At 38.9% G+C, this 17028-nt stretch overlaps 1 protein-coding gene across 2 annotated transcripts; it reads right to left on the reverse strand.

The window, feature by feature from the left end:
- Positions 1 to 1620: 1620 nt before the first annotated feature.
- On the reverse strand, positions 1621 to 16768 carry sptssa (serine palmitoyltransferase, small subunit A). Of its 2 annotated transcripts, XM_072267473.1 has the most exons (4): positions 16579 to 16768; positions 14317 to 14600; positions 8611 to 8747; positions 1621 to 2290 (listed from the first exon to the last, which is right to left on the reverse strand). In XM_072267473.1, the coding sequence occupies exons 2-4, from the start codon at positions 14355 to 14357 to the stop codon at positions 2187 to 2189; spliced, it is 282 nt and encodes a 93-aa protein (XP_072123574.1). In that variant the 5' UTR covers positions 14358 to 14600; positions 16579 to 16768; the 3' UTR covers positions 1621 to 2186. The 2 variants fall into 2 exon arrangements, with proteins under 2 accessions (XP_072123574.1, XP_072123582.1); XM_072267481.1 differs by lacking the exon at positions 14317 to 14600 and having other exon boundaries at positions 16579 to 16756.
- Positions 16769 to 17028: the final 260 nt, after the last annotated feature.

Consider the following 17028-nt stretch of genomic DNA (forward strand, 5'->3'; position numbering starts at 1 on the left):
GTGTGCAGTCTAACAGTAAGTGATCGTCTTAGTCACTTTTCTTGGATCACAAGACCGTGTTGGACATTGTCAGTGGAGTGCTGCAAGTACGATTAACTGGATAGATTATCACTTTTAATGTGATGGTCACTAAAGTATAGATTAAGAGAACCATACCAATCAATAGAAATGATCCAAAGGATCAAGTTGTGAGGTTAGACGTTTTATAAATGTGTCTGATATAAGTATTATCATGTCTCAATTTGGTGGTTATTCCAGTAAATCCAGTCACAATACTCAAGATTAGCACAAGCTATAGGAACTTAGTAGCAGACTGGAAGACAAGAGAAAAATCATTCAAATGTACTGTATATCATTAGTTCAGCTTGCATACAACTGAAATTCTTTCTAACATCCTGACCATTGAGTAGGCTTTATTATAGCTTATAGGTACAAATTAATATATCCTGTTCAAAACTGGAACATCAGGGTGGACAGCGGTCGGATTGCCACATTAACAAATGTAACTACAAAAGATGACAAAGGAAATGTCTAGTTGTTCAACTGCATTTTAAGTAGAGCCATTTCCTTCCAGACTTGACTATAAATACCACTCATTCCCATACTAAATAGCAAAATCGACATTATAAGTGAAAGAATCAGGTGACTAGATCTGGCAGGTTACTACCAGCAGTGATTAACAACTACTACCATAGACTCATGCAAATTAACTCCTAAGGAACCCACAAAATAAATAAAATTACTCCCTGATCAAGGAAATCTTGTTTAAAACTGGGGCAAATTTCCTCCGGACAGGAAGATACAGCAGGAACTATAATGAATTCTACAATACAAGGCACAAATCAACAATAAAGCTACAGTAATTATCTGTGGCTTCTTCAGCTTCATATATCCAATGCTGTTTATGACTGATTTCCTTCTGAACAAGTTCAAATTTAGTTTGTAAATTTTTGGCATAAAGTATTGTCCAGTTGATAAATACCTGGCCATTCAAACAAATTTGGGAGTTTTCAGGAAAGTTTCCAACTAATCAACCTCAGAGATTTACCTCACTGATCTACCCAGGTGAAGGCACTTCACAAGACCACTTCTTAGCAGGTGAAGTAAGCTGATAAAAGGAGAGCAAAAAAAAACACTGCATTTGGGAGTATGTACCACGTACTATGCTTAAAGCAAGCAAATGGTATTAAACAAACGTTTTGGCAACAATCTTCTAGCCAAACCCAGGGAAACTGCAAAACAAGGAAAAAGTACTCATTATGCTATTGGCTGCACTGGCAATAAAAAGACAGTTATCAATGATGCTGTTGATAAAACAGACAATAGACGACCTTTGGCAAACCTTCAAAAACTGGTTAGTTTAACCAACAAATACACATGCAGTCAATATCTGTTTACAATATACATACATCATCAATGTCATTTAGAAGTCAACAGTGGAAAATTTGCATGGGTACTTTAATCTGTTAATATAGAAAGCTGAGTTGCATTGTAATTTATCTTATACATGATGAATATTGTCAGAAATAGTAGCATCAAGAATGTGCGTCTTTAAGATTAAGTGGTACTAAGTGCATTGGCCAATCTCAAATCTAAATAAACAAAAACAATGGAAAGTCATCATAGGAATTTTATATTTAATTTTAGGACACCAAAAATATGACATCTATACAAGTCTTTACAGGTGGTCATTTTTAAATGGTACTAAAAATGATACTTCAAAATATGCATCTCATGAAATTCCAACTAGGTGCCAAAAATTCAAAAAAGTTAAAAATTTAAATTCTCAGACTTTGATATATTATCAAATATGGCATTTTACCAAATATTTAATTAATGAGACCCAAGATATAGTTGAATTACATGTAGAACGTTCTACAATAGTGACATTTATATAAAGATACAATAATGCATTCACAGTGCAATATGCACACTGTAAAAAAAGGCAAGTACTGTTATCAGTAAATGCATTAACTAGGTTAACAAGGGCAGTTCAATGTTGAAAGAATGTATATTAAAACAATAAATACAAAACCATGAAATACACTCAATTCTATTTTGGTTGCAAACTTCTAGTTTTGTAATCCATTCAAGCTGATCTTCACCAACATTCTTAGTGCAGTTACTAAATAGAGATCTTCCTTTTCCCCTGTGTACTTCTGGTCCTTGGTCCAGGCTTAAGGTAGTCATTGTACAATCTCAAAGTAGTGCAATATTGCCATAATGTGCTGAGGCATGAATACGTAACCTGTATACACAGCCATTCCAACAATAGATATCAATAGGGAGTCTAAGTAGTAACGTTAAGGAACAGAATTTGATAAAAGCATCGCACTCATTACCAAAAATGTATACATGAACTTAAGAGATTGTACTGGTCTCAAGTTCTTCTACATTGCCATTTAGGAAGATAATTATGCATAAAAGGAATTTCTAAACAACTATTTTGATTGGAGAACAAAACTTAACAGCAGAAGCAGACTTAGTTTATCAAAACTTATACTACATAAACAAAGATTCTGTAGATGCTGGAAATCCAGAGCAATACACACAATATGCTGAAGGATCAGTCTACCACACCACTGAACACATCTACACAAAGTGATGTCACAGGAAAGTGGCATCCATCATCGGGGAATCCCACCACCCAGGATATACTCTCTTCCCGCTGCTGCCATTAGGAAGGTGGTACATGAGCCTCAGAACTCACACCACCAGATTCAGGAACAGCTATTACTCCTCAACAACCAGGCTCTTGAACCTAAAAAGATAACTTCACTCACCCTACCACAACCAATGGATTCACTTTCAAGGACTCTTCATCTCATGTTCTCGATATTTAATTATTATTACAACTACTTTTTGTATTTCCACCGGTTTTTTTGTCACACTTTGAACAAAATGCTAGAGGAACTTAGGCATCTATTGAAAAGAGTAAACAGTTGACATTTCAGGCCAAAACCCTTCATCAGGCCTTATACTACATGTTACAATTCTTAAAATGCATATGCCTAACAAATTGTAAAGAATTGAACTTCTGGAAAGAATTGCTGCAGGGGATGGGGAAAAAAATCAAATATTTTGAACTTTGTGACATAATAGACCTCAGTGCAATTAATTCATCTGATATCAACAATATTAACTGTAGTTAGCACTGAAAATGTATGAGTGAAATTAAGTTGTCATTACTAGGAAGAAGGTGCTTTGGAAGCTGAAAAGTTTGAAGGTAGGGGATAAATCACATGGACCAGATGGTCTACACACCAGGGTTCTGAAAGAGGTGGCTGAAGAGATTGTGGAGACATTAGTAATGATCTTTCAAGAATCAACAGATTCTGGTACAATTCTGGAGGGCTGTAAAATTGCAGATATCACTCCACTCTTCCAGGGAGAGAGGCAGAAGGATATTATAGGCCAGTTGGACTGACCTCAGTGGTTGGGAAGATGTTGGAGTTGATTGTTAATGATCTGGTTTGGGGTACTTAGGGGCACATGATAAAATAGGCCAAAGTCAACAAGGTTTCCTTTAGAGGAAATCCTGCCTGATAAATCTAGTGGAATTCTAGTGGAAGCAAAGGAGAATCGGTAGATGTTGTGCACTTGGATTTTCAGAAGGCCTTTGACAAGGTGCTGCACATGAGGGTGCTTAACAAGTTAAAAGACCATAGTATTACAAGGAAGATACTAGCATGGAGAGAAATGGCAAGAAAATTCAAATATCCAAGGTGCAAGGGGACTTGGGAGTCCTTGTGCAGGATCCCCTAAAGGTTCATTTACAGGTAGAGTCAGTGGTGAGGAAGGCAAATGAAATGTTAGCATTGATTTTGAGAGGACTGAAATATAAAAGGATGTAATGTTGAGACTTTATAAGGCACTGGTAAGACCTCACTTGGAGTATTGTGAGCAGTTTTTTGGGCCCCTTATCTCAGAAAAGATGTGCTGCTATTGGAGAAGGTTCAGAGGAGGCTCACGAGAATGATTCCAGGAATGAAAGGGTTACCATATGAGGACTGACTGATGGCTCTGGGCCTGTACTCTGTGGAATTCAGAAGAATGAGGGGGTGGATCTCATTAAAACCATTGAATGTTGAAACTCCTCAATAGAGTGGATGTTTCCAATAGTTGAGGGTAGTGTACAACCAGAGAGTAGAATCAGGTTTATTATCACCGGCATGTGTCATGAAATCTGCTAACTTAAAATGGTATTACTGTGCAGATGCAAATTTCCTGAGCTCAGCTACAGTTAAGTGCCAGGTGAGAAATTATACAACTTCCTCAAACTCAAATGATAAACTTTGGAATGTGTGTACTAGACTTTATCAATAGTATCTGGCCCAAATGTTAATAACATACAGTGCTTTGTAAAAGTATTCAGCTGCCAACCCTATGCTCACATAAATGAGTATTACAACCAGGGATTTTAATCAACTTAACTGAGAATTTTTATTTGTTAATTAAATGCTCCTTTTCTTCCCCCCACATTAGAGCCCAAAAAACAGGGAAAAGTGTAAAGCATGAAAAACTCAATTCAAAAACTGAAATGGCAGTTCAAACGTATTCAACCCCGTTGCTCAGCACTTAGTTGAACCACCTCCCCCAGCTATTACAGCCAGTAGTCTTTTTGGAATAAGTACTATTAGCATTGCACAATGTGATGGGGCAAGATTTGCCCATACCTCCTTGCAAAATTCCTCAAGATGAGCCTGGTTAGTTGGGGAGCAGTGGTGAACAGCAATCTTGAGATCTTGCCAAAGTTACTCAATCAGGTCAAGATCAGGACTCTTGACTACGTCACTCAAGGACATCAATTTTCTTCACTGAAGCCACTCAATGGTTGCTCTTGCTGTGCACTTTGGGCCAATGGCCTGCTGAAAGACAAATTTCCTCCCCAATTTAAGCTTTCTAGCAGAGGCTAGCAGATTTTTAATCCAGGGTCTCTCTGTATTTAGCACAATTCATCTTCCCATCAATCCTGACCAGATTTCCAGTCCCTGCTGCCGAAAAGCTTCCCCATGGCATGATACTGCGTCCACCATACCTTACAGTAGGGATGGAGTTACCAGACTGATACGCAGTATTGGATTTATGTCACACATACTGCTTAGTGTCGAGGCCAAAAATTTCCACTTTAGTCTCATCTGACCACAAGACTTTCTTCCATATCTTTACAATATCTTCGAAGTGATGCTTTACAAAGTCTTGACAGGCAGGGTATGCTTTTAGTTTTAGCCAGAGCTTCCTCCTTGCCACTCTTCCATAAATACCTTAGAGATTGTGGAGCCATGAACTTCATCGCCACTTGCAGCTACTGACTTTTGCAGCTTATTCAGAACGACTCTTAGCATCACAGTAGCGTCTCTTACAAGTACTATTCTTCTCCGTCGACTAAGATTAGAGGGGTAGCCTGACCTAGGTAATATGGCTCTGGTTTCATATTTTTGTCCACTTTTCCACAATAGACTGCACTGAGCTCTGAGGTATACTCAGTGCCTTTGAGGTGGTCTTGTACCCTTCCTCAGATTTGTGCTTCTCTCTTATCATTTCCCTGACTTGTCTTGAATGTTCTTTTGTCTTCATTTTGATTTGGTTGTTGAAAATCTACCATACTGTTGAATCATACAAAGAGAAGAGGCATTTATTCTTTTGAATTCATTGAAAACAGGTTATCCTACAATTTTCTACATCAACAAATTGGGTGAGTCGGTAAGTTAATATAGAGTATTGCACCTGAGGAAAATTAGCATTGTAATTACAAAGGGGATGAATGCTTTTTTCAGCCTAAATTTTGATTTTTAATTTTTTAGTAAATTTTTGAAAGGTTTGGAAAATTTATTTTTGATTTGGCATGATGCACGTTTTGTAGATTAGCTCAAAAAAACTGTACTTTAATACATTTTAAATTTAGAAAATGAGGCAGTAAAATGTGAAAATAGTTGCTTGTGCTGAATACTTTTTGAAGGCACCGTATACTCCCTTGAAAATCGAGAAAGTACTGCCAGCAACTTAAATATTTCAGTTTTCTACTCAAATCTTCAATCTATCTCCCGGTATCACAAACCTTTGAGCTAAGAGGTGGGCACTAAGTTGATTGCCAAAACCTACAGTAGCACAGGATCCCACCAAATGGCAAACCTGAAGAATTGTAATTGTTGGTGAAGCCAAGTCACTTACCCTGAATGGCCCACCAAAGCCAACTGTACCGAAACACCTGGCTGGCACCAATACTCAAAACCATTTAATTATTAAATCTATTAAAACAGATATACAGACCTATCAACAGTACAATTAGAATTTTTCAAGATTCTGAATTCGGTTTGCAGTTCAATACCCAGTAAATCAGTTTCTCGATTATATAATGCACTCTCCCATGCTAAAAATGTAAACACATTGTATATTAAAGAGAAGTGGGAGAAAGAAGCGGGGTTGGTACTTTCAGAGGAGGCTTGGGGGAAAATATGCAGCTTTCAGTGGTCTTCGACTAATTCTTTGACTTGGAGAGAACATTGTTGGAAAAATAATATAAGATACTTCAAGACCCCATATCAGGAAAAATATAAAGACACAAACGTGACGTGTTGGAGAAGGTGTGGCTCCAAGGAGGCAAATCATTTCCATATTTTCTGGGATTGCCCTAAATTAAGTTTATATTGGAAAGGTATTCATAGAACATTAATTAAGGTACTTAAGACCCAGATACCTCTGAACTTTGAGATGCTCTATTTGGGGCATGTATTGTTTCTTGAACAGAAGAAAGATATAAAGTTGCTGCAGGCCCTTTTAGCGGCAAGTAAGAAATCAATCACTAGAAAGTGGCTAAATCCAATACCACCTACATTAGAAGATTGGCACGAAATTATCTTGGAAATATTTAAAATGGAAAAGATGACTTACTCCCTGAGAATTCAAAAAGAAAAATTTTATCAAATCTGGAATAAATGGATTGAATATATAACCCCAAAGCCAGCAGACTTTAGATGACTCTCCTAATGATTTATACCGCACTTCTCATCAACACAGTAATATTGCTAATGTAAGCACCCCGGTCTAAATGTTTACTGCTTTTGTTTTTTTTGGAAAATAGAGAATTAACACAAGTAAAGGAAAAGATTTGGGAAAGGGATAAAAAATGATAAAATTAAGTAAATAAGTACATAGGGATTGGATAATTATGTTTGGGGGCAGGAGCAAGCATGAACAAGTTAGGATATAAACACCTACAATGATTGTTACATAGGCTTACATACAACATTTTGGACCAGAAGAAATGGTCCAGGTAATAATAATGGAAATTATTATTAATCCACTATTATTACTATTTTTCTTAACAACTAAATATCATTACTTAGCCTAATAGATTAGAATTTCAACTGTACATAATTATCTATTTAAGTGTTTAATTTCTTTTTATATCATCTTAATGTGTACTTAGGAATGTATAAATAATTATAGTTTTATACATATAAAAAAAATGGAAAAGGTTATACATGTGAAAAAAGTACATGATACTTGTGAATTCCTTATCCAAATAAAAATAATTTTTTTTTTTAAATAAATCTATTAAAACAAAAGCACTGGAAAAACAAAATAAATTACTATTTCACTTCTTCCTTTTCGAACAAGTTCCCTGGCAAGCTAGAGCTGGATTATTGGGAAAAACTTTTCTACAAAAGGGCAAATTTACTCCATCACAAAATTTCAAGAGTCCAACAGCCAAGGCAAAGGGAAATTTCCTGTAAAGAACAGTGGGAGCTTGAGCTTGAGCTTCCACTTACTTGACTTACACACCAGAAAAAGCAAGGAACTGTTTCTACTTCAGCAAAAACATCAGAATAATATTACTGGTTACAGCATTGTCAGAAGATTTAGGGAATAAAATAAAAAGGGCCAAATTACCTGTTTCAGTATTTCACAAGATATCCTGAAGGACAGGTTAAATTGGAACACACACCAGTTTAAAAAAAATACAATTGATAATAAGAGGCCTTTAAAGACACCGCACAGTATTTCACTACAAGTAACCATCATAAGTAAATAGGCAACCGTTAGTCTCATGAGACCATGGATTTGCGCCTTGGGAAGTTTCCAGGGCACAGGCCTGGGCAAGGTTGTATGGAAGACCAGCAGTTGCCCATGCTGCAAGTCTCCCCTCTCCACGCCACCGATGTTGTCCAAGGAAAGGGCACTAGGGCCGATACAGCTTGGCACCGGTGTCATCGCAGGGCAATGTGTGGTTAAGTGCCTTGCTGAAGGACACACACACTGCCTCAGCTGACGCTCGAACTAGCGACTGTCAAATCACTAGACGAACGCCTTAACCACTTGGCCACGCGCCTTAACCATCATAAGCAAGGGTAATATTCAAAAAAGGTCTTACCCAATCCACTTTGTACTTTCAGACAAAGTCCACGATACTGTCTAACAAATAGTGATTACTTTAAATGCTACTACAGCAATTCTTGCTCTTCAGTTCGCTGAATTTTTTTTTTAAAGCCTTTGATGTTCAAGGACATGCACATTTATTGTTGACAAAACGCTTTGCATCTTGTGCAATTTGCTTCCTGCTTTTAAACCTTACACAAACAAAATGACAAACATATTTTAGAAGGATACTGAATATGGTCCTTTCCCATGGCTCAAGCATATACAGTGCTGTAACCAACAGGTACTGGTAGTAAAGCCAAGACATCTGTTTCCACGCTGTCCCCAGTGCCATGGTCACTGCTTTGGATTCCTCCCAACGTCGCAAGCTAGAGAAAATATACTTATTAATAATGAGCACTCCATTTACTGTGCCAACAACTCTATGAAGCTACGTTATTTCAAACAAAAATAATGCAACTTTTGTGCACGCAAAAAAAGTTAATTTTTGTTAAAATCGGGAGAGACAAATAACATCAAGTAACATCATGAAATCCCATTAGAAATGCTTGTTCCAAAATAGAAATGTTGCTTCTAAATACCACAGGAACAAGTGTGCATCTGAACATATATTCCAAAGGTATTTGCATATGATTTAAATCATCACAGGCTGTGAATCAAATCTTCAACCTACTGGAAGAATCAGATTTAATATTATTGGCATATGTCATGATATTTGTTTTATGGTGGCACTAAATGGCAATACGTAATAATAAAAAACTACAAATATACCTGAAACTTAAATAAGTAGTGCAAAAAGAGAGGGAAAAATACTGAGGCAGTGTTCATGGGTTCATTGTCCATTCAGAAATCTGATGACAGAGGGGAAGAAGCTGTACCTGAAATGTTGAGTGTGTCTTCAGTGTACCTCCTCCCGGATAGTAGCAATAAGAGGGAATGTTCTGGGTGATCGGATCCTCAATGATGGATGCCAAGTTTGAGTCATCGACTTTTGAAGGGGTCCTTGATGGCAGCGCCCATGATGGAGCTGGCAAAACTTACAACTTTCTGCAGCTTTTTCTAACCCTGGGCAGAGGCCCCTCCATACCAGATGGTGATGCAACCAGTTAGAATACTCTCCATGGTACAGCTGTAGAAATTTGTGAGTGTCTTTGGTGGCACACCAATTCTCCTCAAACTCAAGTGGAGTGGCTTGACATTTTTTTTTAAACAGTTATACAAAACAGTCTTATCTTCCATTTATCCCCAAGTTCTGACCTTTATGAACAACACTGTCACATGGCAAATCATGGAACAGAGAAACAAGCCCTTGTGCCCTCCACATCTATGCCAAGTACCTATCAATACTAAGCCTGTTCACCACAGCGCCTCAAGCCTTGGCAATTTGAGAGCTAGTGCGGGTGTCGTTTAAATGCTATGAGAGCATCTGTCCCCAGATTGCGCTGCAGATTGCAATCCATGCACCAGCTAATGACAAGTATCCCATCTGCCTCCTTCACTACTCTATCTACCTATGCTGCCACCTTCACAAACCTTTGCAATTGTAAATTATTGTTCCTCAAAACACTCTCAGAACCTGCTAGGTCCTTTCCTTATTGGATCCCCATCCCAAAAAATTGCATCATTTCACACATATAAGAATTAAATTCCATCTGCCCTGCCCATCTTACCAGCTGATCAGTAACATTCTGTAGCCCGAGTACGCCACTCACCATCAACAATATTACTACTTTTCATCAGTTCCTCTGAAGTTTGTATACATTATGTTTACACACAATGTCTGTTTACATTTGCTGACACTATTATTGGTGCTGATGCTTCAAATATTTCCTACGTCCTGCAACTGGAGGAAAATCACATCATAGCCATTACATCTTAACATGTCAGAGAGAAAAGAGCAAGAAAAAGCCCAATCACCATATTTTGGCAACAGTAAATGTGGCTCCCAACTGAAGGGTGAATATAGAAGCAGCATAGGACTGCAATCAATGAAGATATATATGCATGTCAAGAGCCAGAAAACAACACTGTGTATTTGCTCCCAATTATGAAGTCACATGTTTCTGTCTGCAGAATTTTCCACAGACTTCTCAGTAGTCACATTCACCTTGCATACTTATGTTTGGGAGACAAAACTGGATCGATTTTAGGCTATATATCTACATTATTGAACAATAAGATTTGTAAAGGCTTACAGATCAACTGAAATAAAAGACTCCAGATTATGTGCTTTGCATTTTTAAACAAAATACAAGTCCTATTTATATCTATCTGCTCCTATTCTCCAACTTACTGGAGTTATATTACACCCTTAAAATACTGCACATGCAATTCCAATGCAGCTTTAAAATATGTAACAGCTTGCACCTATTGACATAATTTACCAGAGAGTAACCCACAGTACCTATAAAAAGCCTTCACCCCCCCTCAAGAAGTTTTCATATTTTGTTTTACAACAATCATTCACAATGGTTTTAATTTGGCGCTTTTTTTTTACACTGATCAACAGAAAAATACTATCCTGTCAAAGTGAAAACAGATCTCTACACAGCAATCTAAATTAATTACAAATACAATACACAAAATAATTGACTGCATATGTATTCACCCTTCCCCCCTCCATAATATGACAACAAATCATCACTGGTGCAGCCAATCGGTTTTAGAAGTCAGATAATTAGTTAGCGATCACCTGTGTCAATCAAAGTGTTTCAATTGACTGTAGTAAAAATGCACCTGTATCTGGAAGTTTCAACTGCTGGTGATTCAGTATTCCGTCAAAAACTACAGCATGAAGACAAAAGAACACTCCAAGCAACTCTGCAGAAAGGTTAATGAAAAGCACAACTCAGGAGATGGATACAAGAAAATTTCCAAGTCAATGCGTATCCTGAGTTAAGTCAATCAAAAAATGGAAAGAACATGGCACAGTTGTAAATCTGCATAGAGCTCGTTGTCCTCAAAGACAGAGTGACCGCGCAAGAAGGGACTAGTGAGGGAGGCCACCAAAACACTAAAACAACTTTGCAGAAGTTACAAGCTTCAGTGGCTGAGATGGGAGAGTCTGTGCATACAACTGTTGCCTGGGTGTTTTATGAGTGGCAAAGAGAAAGCCACTATTAAAAAAAAACTCATGAAATCTCAGCTAGAGTTTGCCAGACGGCACGTGGGAGACTCTGAAGTCAGCTAGAAGGTTTTATGATCTGATGAAAGCAAAATTGAGCTTTCTGGCCATCAGACTAAACGCTATGTTTGGCATAAACCAAACACCACACATTAAAAACACACCATCCATACCATGAAGCATGGTGGTGACTGCATTATGCTGTAGGGATGCTTCACTGCAGCAGGACCTGGAAGGCTTGTGAAGGTGGAGAGTAAAATGAACGCAGAAAAATACAGGGAAATCCTGGAAGAAAACCTGATACGGTCTGCAAGAGAACTGCAACTTGGGAGAAGATTCGTTTTCCAGCAAGAAAATGACCCCAAGTATAAAGCCAAAGCTACACAGGAATGGCTTAAAAACAACAAAGTCAATGCCCCAGAATGAGAATTTGTGGCTGGACTTGAAAAGGGCTGTTCACTCACAAACCCCCTGCAATCTGACAGAGCTTGTGCAGTTTTGTAAAGAAGAATGGGGAAAAATTGCAGTGTCCGGATGTGCAAAGCTGATAGAGACCTACCCACACAGACTCAAGGCTGTAATTGCTACCAAAGGTACATCTACTAAATACTGACTTGAAGGGGGTGAATACTTATGCAAACAATTATTTTGCCTTATATTATAATTAATTTACTTCACTTTATAGAGATCACCTTGACATAAAAGAGTCTTTTTCTGTTGACCAGTGTAAAAAAAAGTGATTCAGTATTGTAAAACAACAAAATATGAAAACTTCTGGGCGGGGGGCATTGAATTCTTTATCGGCACTGTAATATTTAAAACAATTCAGTTCCATAACTGCTCAACAAGGAGCAAACATCAAGAAAAGAGGAATGAATAGAACCACCTTCTCAAGGCAACTAGGGATGAGCAATAAATGCTGGTTTAGCTGACAACACCCACATCATATAAATGAATTTTAAAAATAAATAAATAAAACCTTCCCCGTTGTGGCCCAAAAGTGATTCTAGTCACATCAATGTTGTTGATCATTCTCAGTTCAGGGTCAGTTTGGGATGGGCAACAAATGCAGGCATTACCTGTGCACTCATCTGCATAACATGAGCAGATTATCAGCTTTAAATGTGAAAGTTACAGATTTTCTACTGTCTACTGTAAGTATTTGGAAAATGTCACAGATCACCAGTGATCTCAATGACATACTTGAGGGCAAAATGATTTATTAATGATCCTAGACCTAAAGAAAACTTCCACACAGGAAAGGAATATGTTTAAAGAAAGCATATTAGACAATAAAATGAAAGGAAAATATCAGGCTGACAAAAGGCATAGTCATACCACAACAGAGCATCTATTCCTGGACCTATCCTATTGATGCAAACAAAAAGAATGCACGTCAGCGACTAATTCATTAGGAGTTTGAAGAGATATGGTACGTCACTAAAAACTCCTGCAAATCTCTTCAGGTGTACGGTGGAGTACATTCTGACTGGCTGCATCACAGTCTGGTGCGGAGCCTCAATAGGATGCAGAGCATTACAGACGCAGCTAGTTCCATCACAGGAACAACCTTCCCTGTCAACAAGGACACCTTCAAGAGGCAGTGCCTCAAGAGGATGGTGCGTGTCGCACCAGTCAGCCAGCCATTCTTGTCTGGCGCGTGGTGTCAGGATTGGTCTCCTTTCAACTTAACCGGGTCACGATATGAACATTCTTGACTCGGCCCGTTTTTTTTTAAAACCAGGCCAAGTGGCTAGCTCGAAGCTCAACCCGGCACAAATGGAAAGTGCGCTCAGGGGATGGCCCAACTTGGATTCGAACTCGGGAACCTTCACTCCAGAGTCAGGCGCTGATGCCATTGCGCCACCAGCCAGCCAAGAGGATGGTATACATCATTAAAGACGATCGTCTTTGGGAGCATGCCCTTTTCACCTTGCTACCATTGGGAAGTGGTACAGGACCCTGAAGACCTACACTCAACATTTCAAAAACAGCTTCTTCCCCTCTGCCACCAGATTTCAAAATGGCCCAGGAACACTATCCCATAATTCTTTTTTTTGCACTAAATATTTTTAGTACTGTTATGTCTTGCACTGTACTGCTTCCACAAATCAACAAATTTCACAATGTCAGTAATAATAAACTTAATTCTGATACGAAACATATACAGGTGATCCAAATCAAGGAATAAGAGGCCTACATAAAAAGGAGAATAAGCAGAAACTATTTCATAAACATAAGTGAAAGACTGGTAAGTGAAAGAGTGATAAGGGCAGCTGGAAAGCAAATGTGAGGTACTAAATACACCTTGCATTGGTCTTTACTGGAGAAAGAAGTTGCTGATACAGCAAAGAACATAGCAAATATTTAAAAGATTGCCTATATTCAAAGTGGATGGGGAAACAAAACACCTTGTCTGAGTGAGATGCATCCCAGGTAAATGCTAAACAACCTTTGATCCTGCTTTGCTCTGAGATGGTACAAAAAGACAGGAAGATTTCAGGTATAATCCCTCTAAGAAAAATATAGGCCTGTCAGTCTAACTGCTGTGATGGAGTGTCGTTTTAATAATATAATCTGGGATCAAATGACGTGGTACTTACAAAACCCAAAACCCAAGCCAAACACAAACAACTTGTGCCATTGCCTGACCCATAGGATTACAAACACATTTCTGAAATGCAAAGAGCATTGAAATAATTGAGCTCTTTGACATTACTAACTGTGCTCATAAGGGTAGTGTAACATGGATGTTAAAAAGCACTGATAAAATGCAACAGTAGACTGCTAGCAAAATTAAAGCCTATAGTTACCTTTTTGGACAGAATGAGTAGACCACCATTCTTGTTGGCATAGATTAGATGACATTCGAGGTGTGGAGTAGAATTCCAAATAAAATGAAGTTGAGGGTATGTAGCAAGGAATGAAATGGATGCAAGAGATATCAGAATGGCCCATGTCATCTGGCAAAATGAGCAACTGTACACAGATCTGTTCTTGCACCCCTATTAAAGCAATAAAGCTTTAATAAGGATGCAAAAACAGATGGGATATATGCTCAAAATATCTTTGAAGATGGCAGGAAATGTTGGAGAAGCTATTAAAGAAAAACAGAAATTATCCAGAGTTAGACCAGAATTGACTAAAATACTTCAGCTGAGTATCACACATAATAAAGATGAAGTGCAAAAGAAATTTACTTGAATGACAACAGGGACTTTGTTTATATAGAAAGAATGGGGAAGGTGGGATTGTTTACTTAGTCACTGCTCCAAGGAGAAAATTTAGAGACCGTGTAGAAATTATTTCCTATGGCAGAAGTGTCAGTAGTCATCAGTAACAAAAAGGCAAAATTTAGAAGCGATCTGAAATGTGTTTCAAAGATAATATTAGGAAATATTATAGAATGAAAAGGGGTGAATACTCCGTTTAAAGGGAAAGGAGATTACAGATCAATGAGATAGTTCCGCCAAAAGGCCTCTTTTTATACTATATCATTCTCTGATCACATTATTTATGGAAATTCAGATTTTCTCATTGTTAAGATCAAGCTTTTACAAAGTTTAAAAAATACAACTAAAAAAAAGTTTGAAAGTTGCATTAGATAAAATTGGTACCTTGCAGTTAGTGTGCATTATTCAGTTATGTCAAAAACCCATTGTATTTAAAGAGGTCTCCACCCAAGAACTCATTCCATTCTTCCCAGCAGGTTACTCTTGTTTTGTCAGATTATCATCTCATCAATTGCTTTTGTGATGCATAAACACTCATGTGTGTTGGATACAATATGCAAAATTAGCCACACTTCAAAACTGGGCAAATCTAAAATCTGCCAATTTGAAATTTACAGTGTTCATAATCAATGATTACAACTAAAAGTTGGAATGTATAACTAATACATCTCCAGTAGGCAATAAAATATCATTCTTCTTGTTTGGAAGTTCATTCACTCTTATCAATTTAGATGCATCCTTCAAATGCTGAAGCCTAGAACTGGTGACCATGTCCACTACTTTTGTTTCAGCACAGCTGCAAGTCAATAGGACCCTACACTTGTGTATTTTATAACCACACCATTGAAGTCAACCATTAGTCAAAAAAAGCAACATTATCATTCTGAGCTATATCTAGGCAATATAATTTAAATGCCCCCCCCCCATGCAGGGAAGAGAGATAAAATAAACTTCGGTCTGCTAAGTAATGAAAATGTAACTTCAGTCACCGATTTTACTGCCACTTCTATCCTTTCACAACTTACTGATAGATACCAATTATATTTGATCCACAATTACTCTATTTTAAAAAGCAATAACCTCCATCATATCCTGCCTACTATTTAAAATAATCGCATACACCATTTTCTCCCAGCCCCATATTACTAGTTTGCTTCCGTTCCACATTAAAATACATCCAAAATTCTGTACATTTACACGCACATAGATGGCCTTACATCTTTAGGGGAAATGCTATTTCTGATTTTAAATATTAAGTACAGGAATTTTGCGGGGTAGGGGATTGAGAGAGAAACTACATCCGAAGGCAGTTAAGTAGTCCATAGAAGTAAAACCAAGATAGTAGGGCAATCTATCAGTCTCATCCCCCATTTCTCAAACACCAATCCCGTTGTTTAAAGACTGCTGTTAAAACTTAACACAGCCACCCCGTCAGAGTGCAAGAAAGCTTGCCGACCTAGTTCTCCGGAGACGGGGGGGGGGGGGGGGGGGAATCCATGAGCATCGTAGAAGACCTAAACCAACGAGTCAGGTCCAGAGGCGCGACCGACCCACATTGCTGCCCCTCAATGATATGCGATGCCACAGAGAACGACGGAGCCGGAGCGGGCTGTCACAGCCCCCTCCCTCCCTCTCCTTGTTCACCAACCGCGCTGGCGGGGTGGAGGGGGTGCCAAACATCCTGTCAAAGGCCGGCGGTGTCCCGGTTACCTCAGCCCCAGGAGCGTCACCGCCCTGGGCCCAAAGCACCCCCCAGACTGGCGCCCATCTTCCAACGACCGGGGACACCGACGACGCCCAGATGCAGCTTGGGCCGCGAATCCGGAGCTACACCGATATTACCTGCGCCACTGCCCGTCTCGCTTCGATGGCGCCGCACAGCCGCGGCGACCTGAGCCGAGATACGCCGCTTCCACTCTCGCTGTCCTGTCGAGCGCGGCTCCGCTGGCTGCGCCCTCTGCGGCCGCACAGCGAAACCCCAGCGACAGCGCCCAAAAATAACCTGTTGCAGCGGCACCAGAGAGAAGCTAAATGAGTGTTTCACAGCGAGCAGCCTCATCAGTACTGAGACAGGGCGTGATCACGTTGTTGGGATTGTTCTAAATGCCCCCAAATAGTGACCAGCAATTAGAATAAATATGCCGAGAGATTGTGCTCTGCTGTAAAAATGACTTGGCGTAGTCGCTGATTTTAACTTCCCCAACATAGACTGGGACTGCCATACTGTTAAAGGCCACTAGGGAGAGGGCAAATTCGACCTACTCTTGAATAATGGAAGGTGACTGAGGTGAC

This window comes from Mobula birostris, chromosome 1 (genome assembly GCF_030028105.1).
Source record: "Mobula birostris isolate sMobBir1 chromosome 1, sMobBir1.hap1, whole genome shotgun sequence".
NCBI lineage: Eukaryota > Metazoa > Chordata > Chondrichthyes > Myliobatiformes > Myliobatidae > Mobula > Mobula birostris.

What these genes read in the sequence shown, in the direction of transcription:
- sptssa (XM_072267473.1), bottom strand. Translation starts at nt 14,357, where the DNA reads ATGCCAACAAGAATGGTGGTCTACTCATTCTGTCCAAAAAG. An exon ending in TACTCATTCTGTCCAAAAAG is followed by an intron (nt 8,748 to 14,316) that starts GTAACTATAGGC and finishes TATTTTCTCTAG; the next exon opens with CTTGCGACGTTGGGAGGAAT. An exon ending in ATGGGAAAGGACCATATTCA is followed by an intron (nt 2,291 to 8,610) that starts GTATCCTTCTAA and finishes GTTACTACTTAG; the next exon opens with ACTCCCTATTGATATCTATT.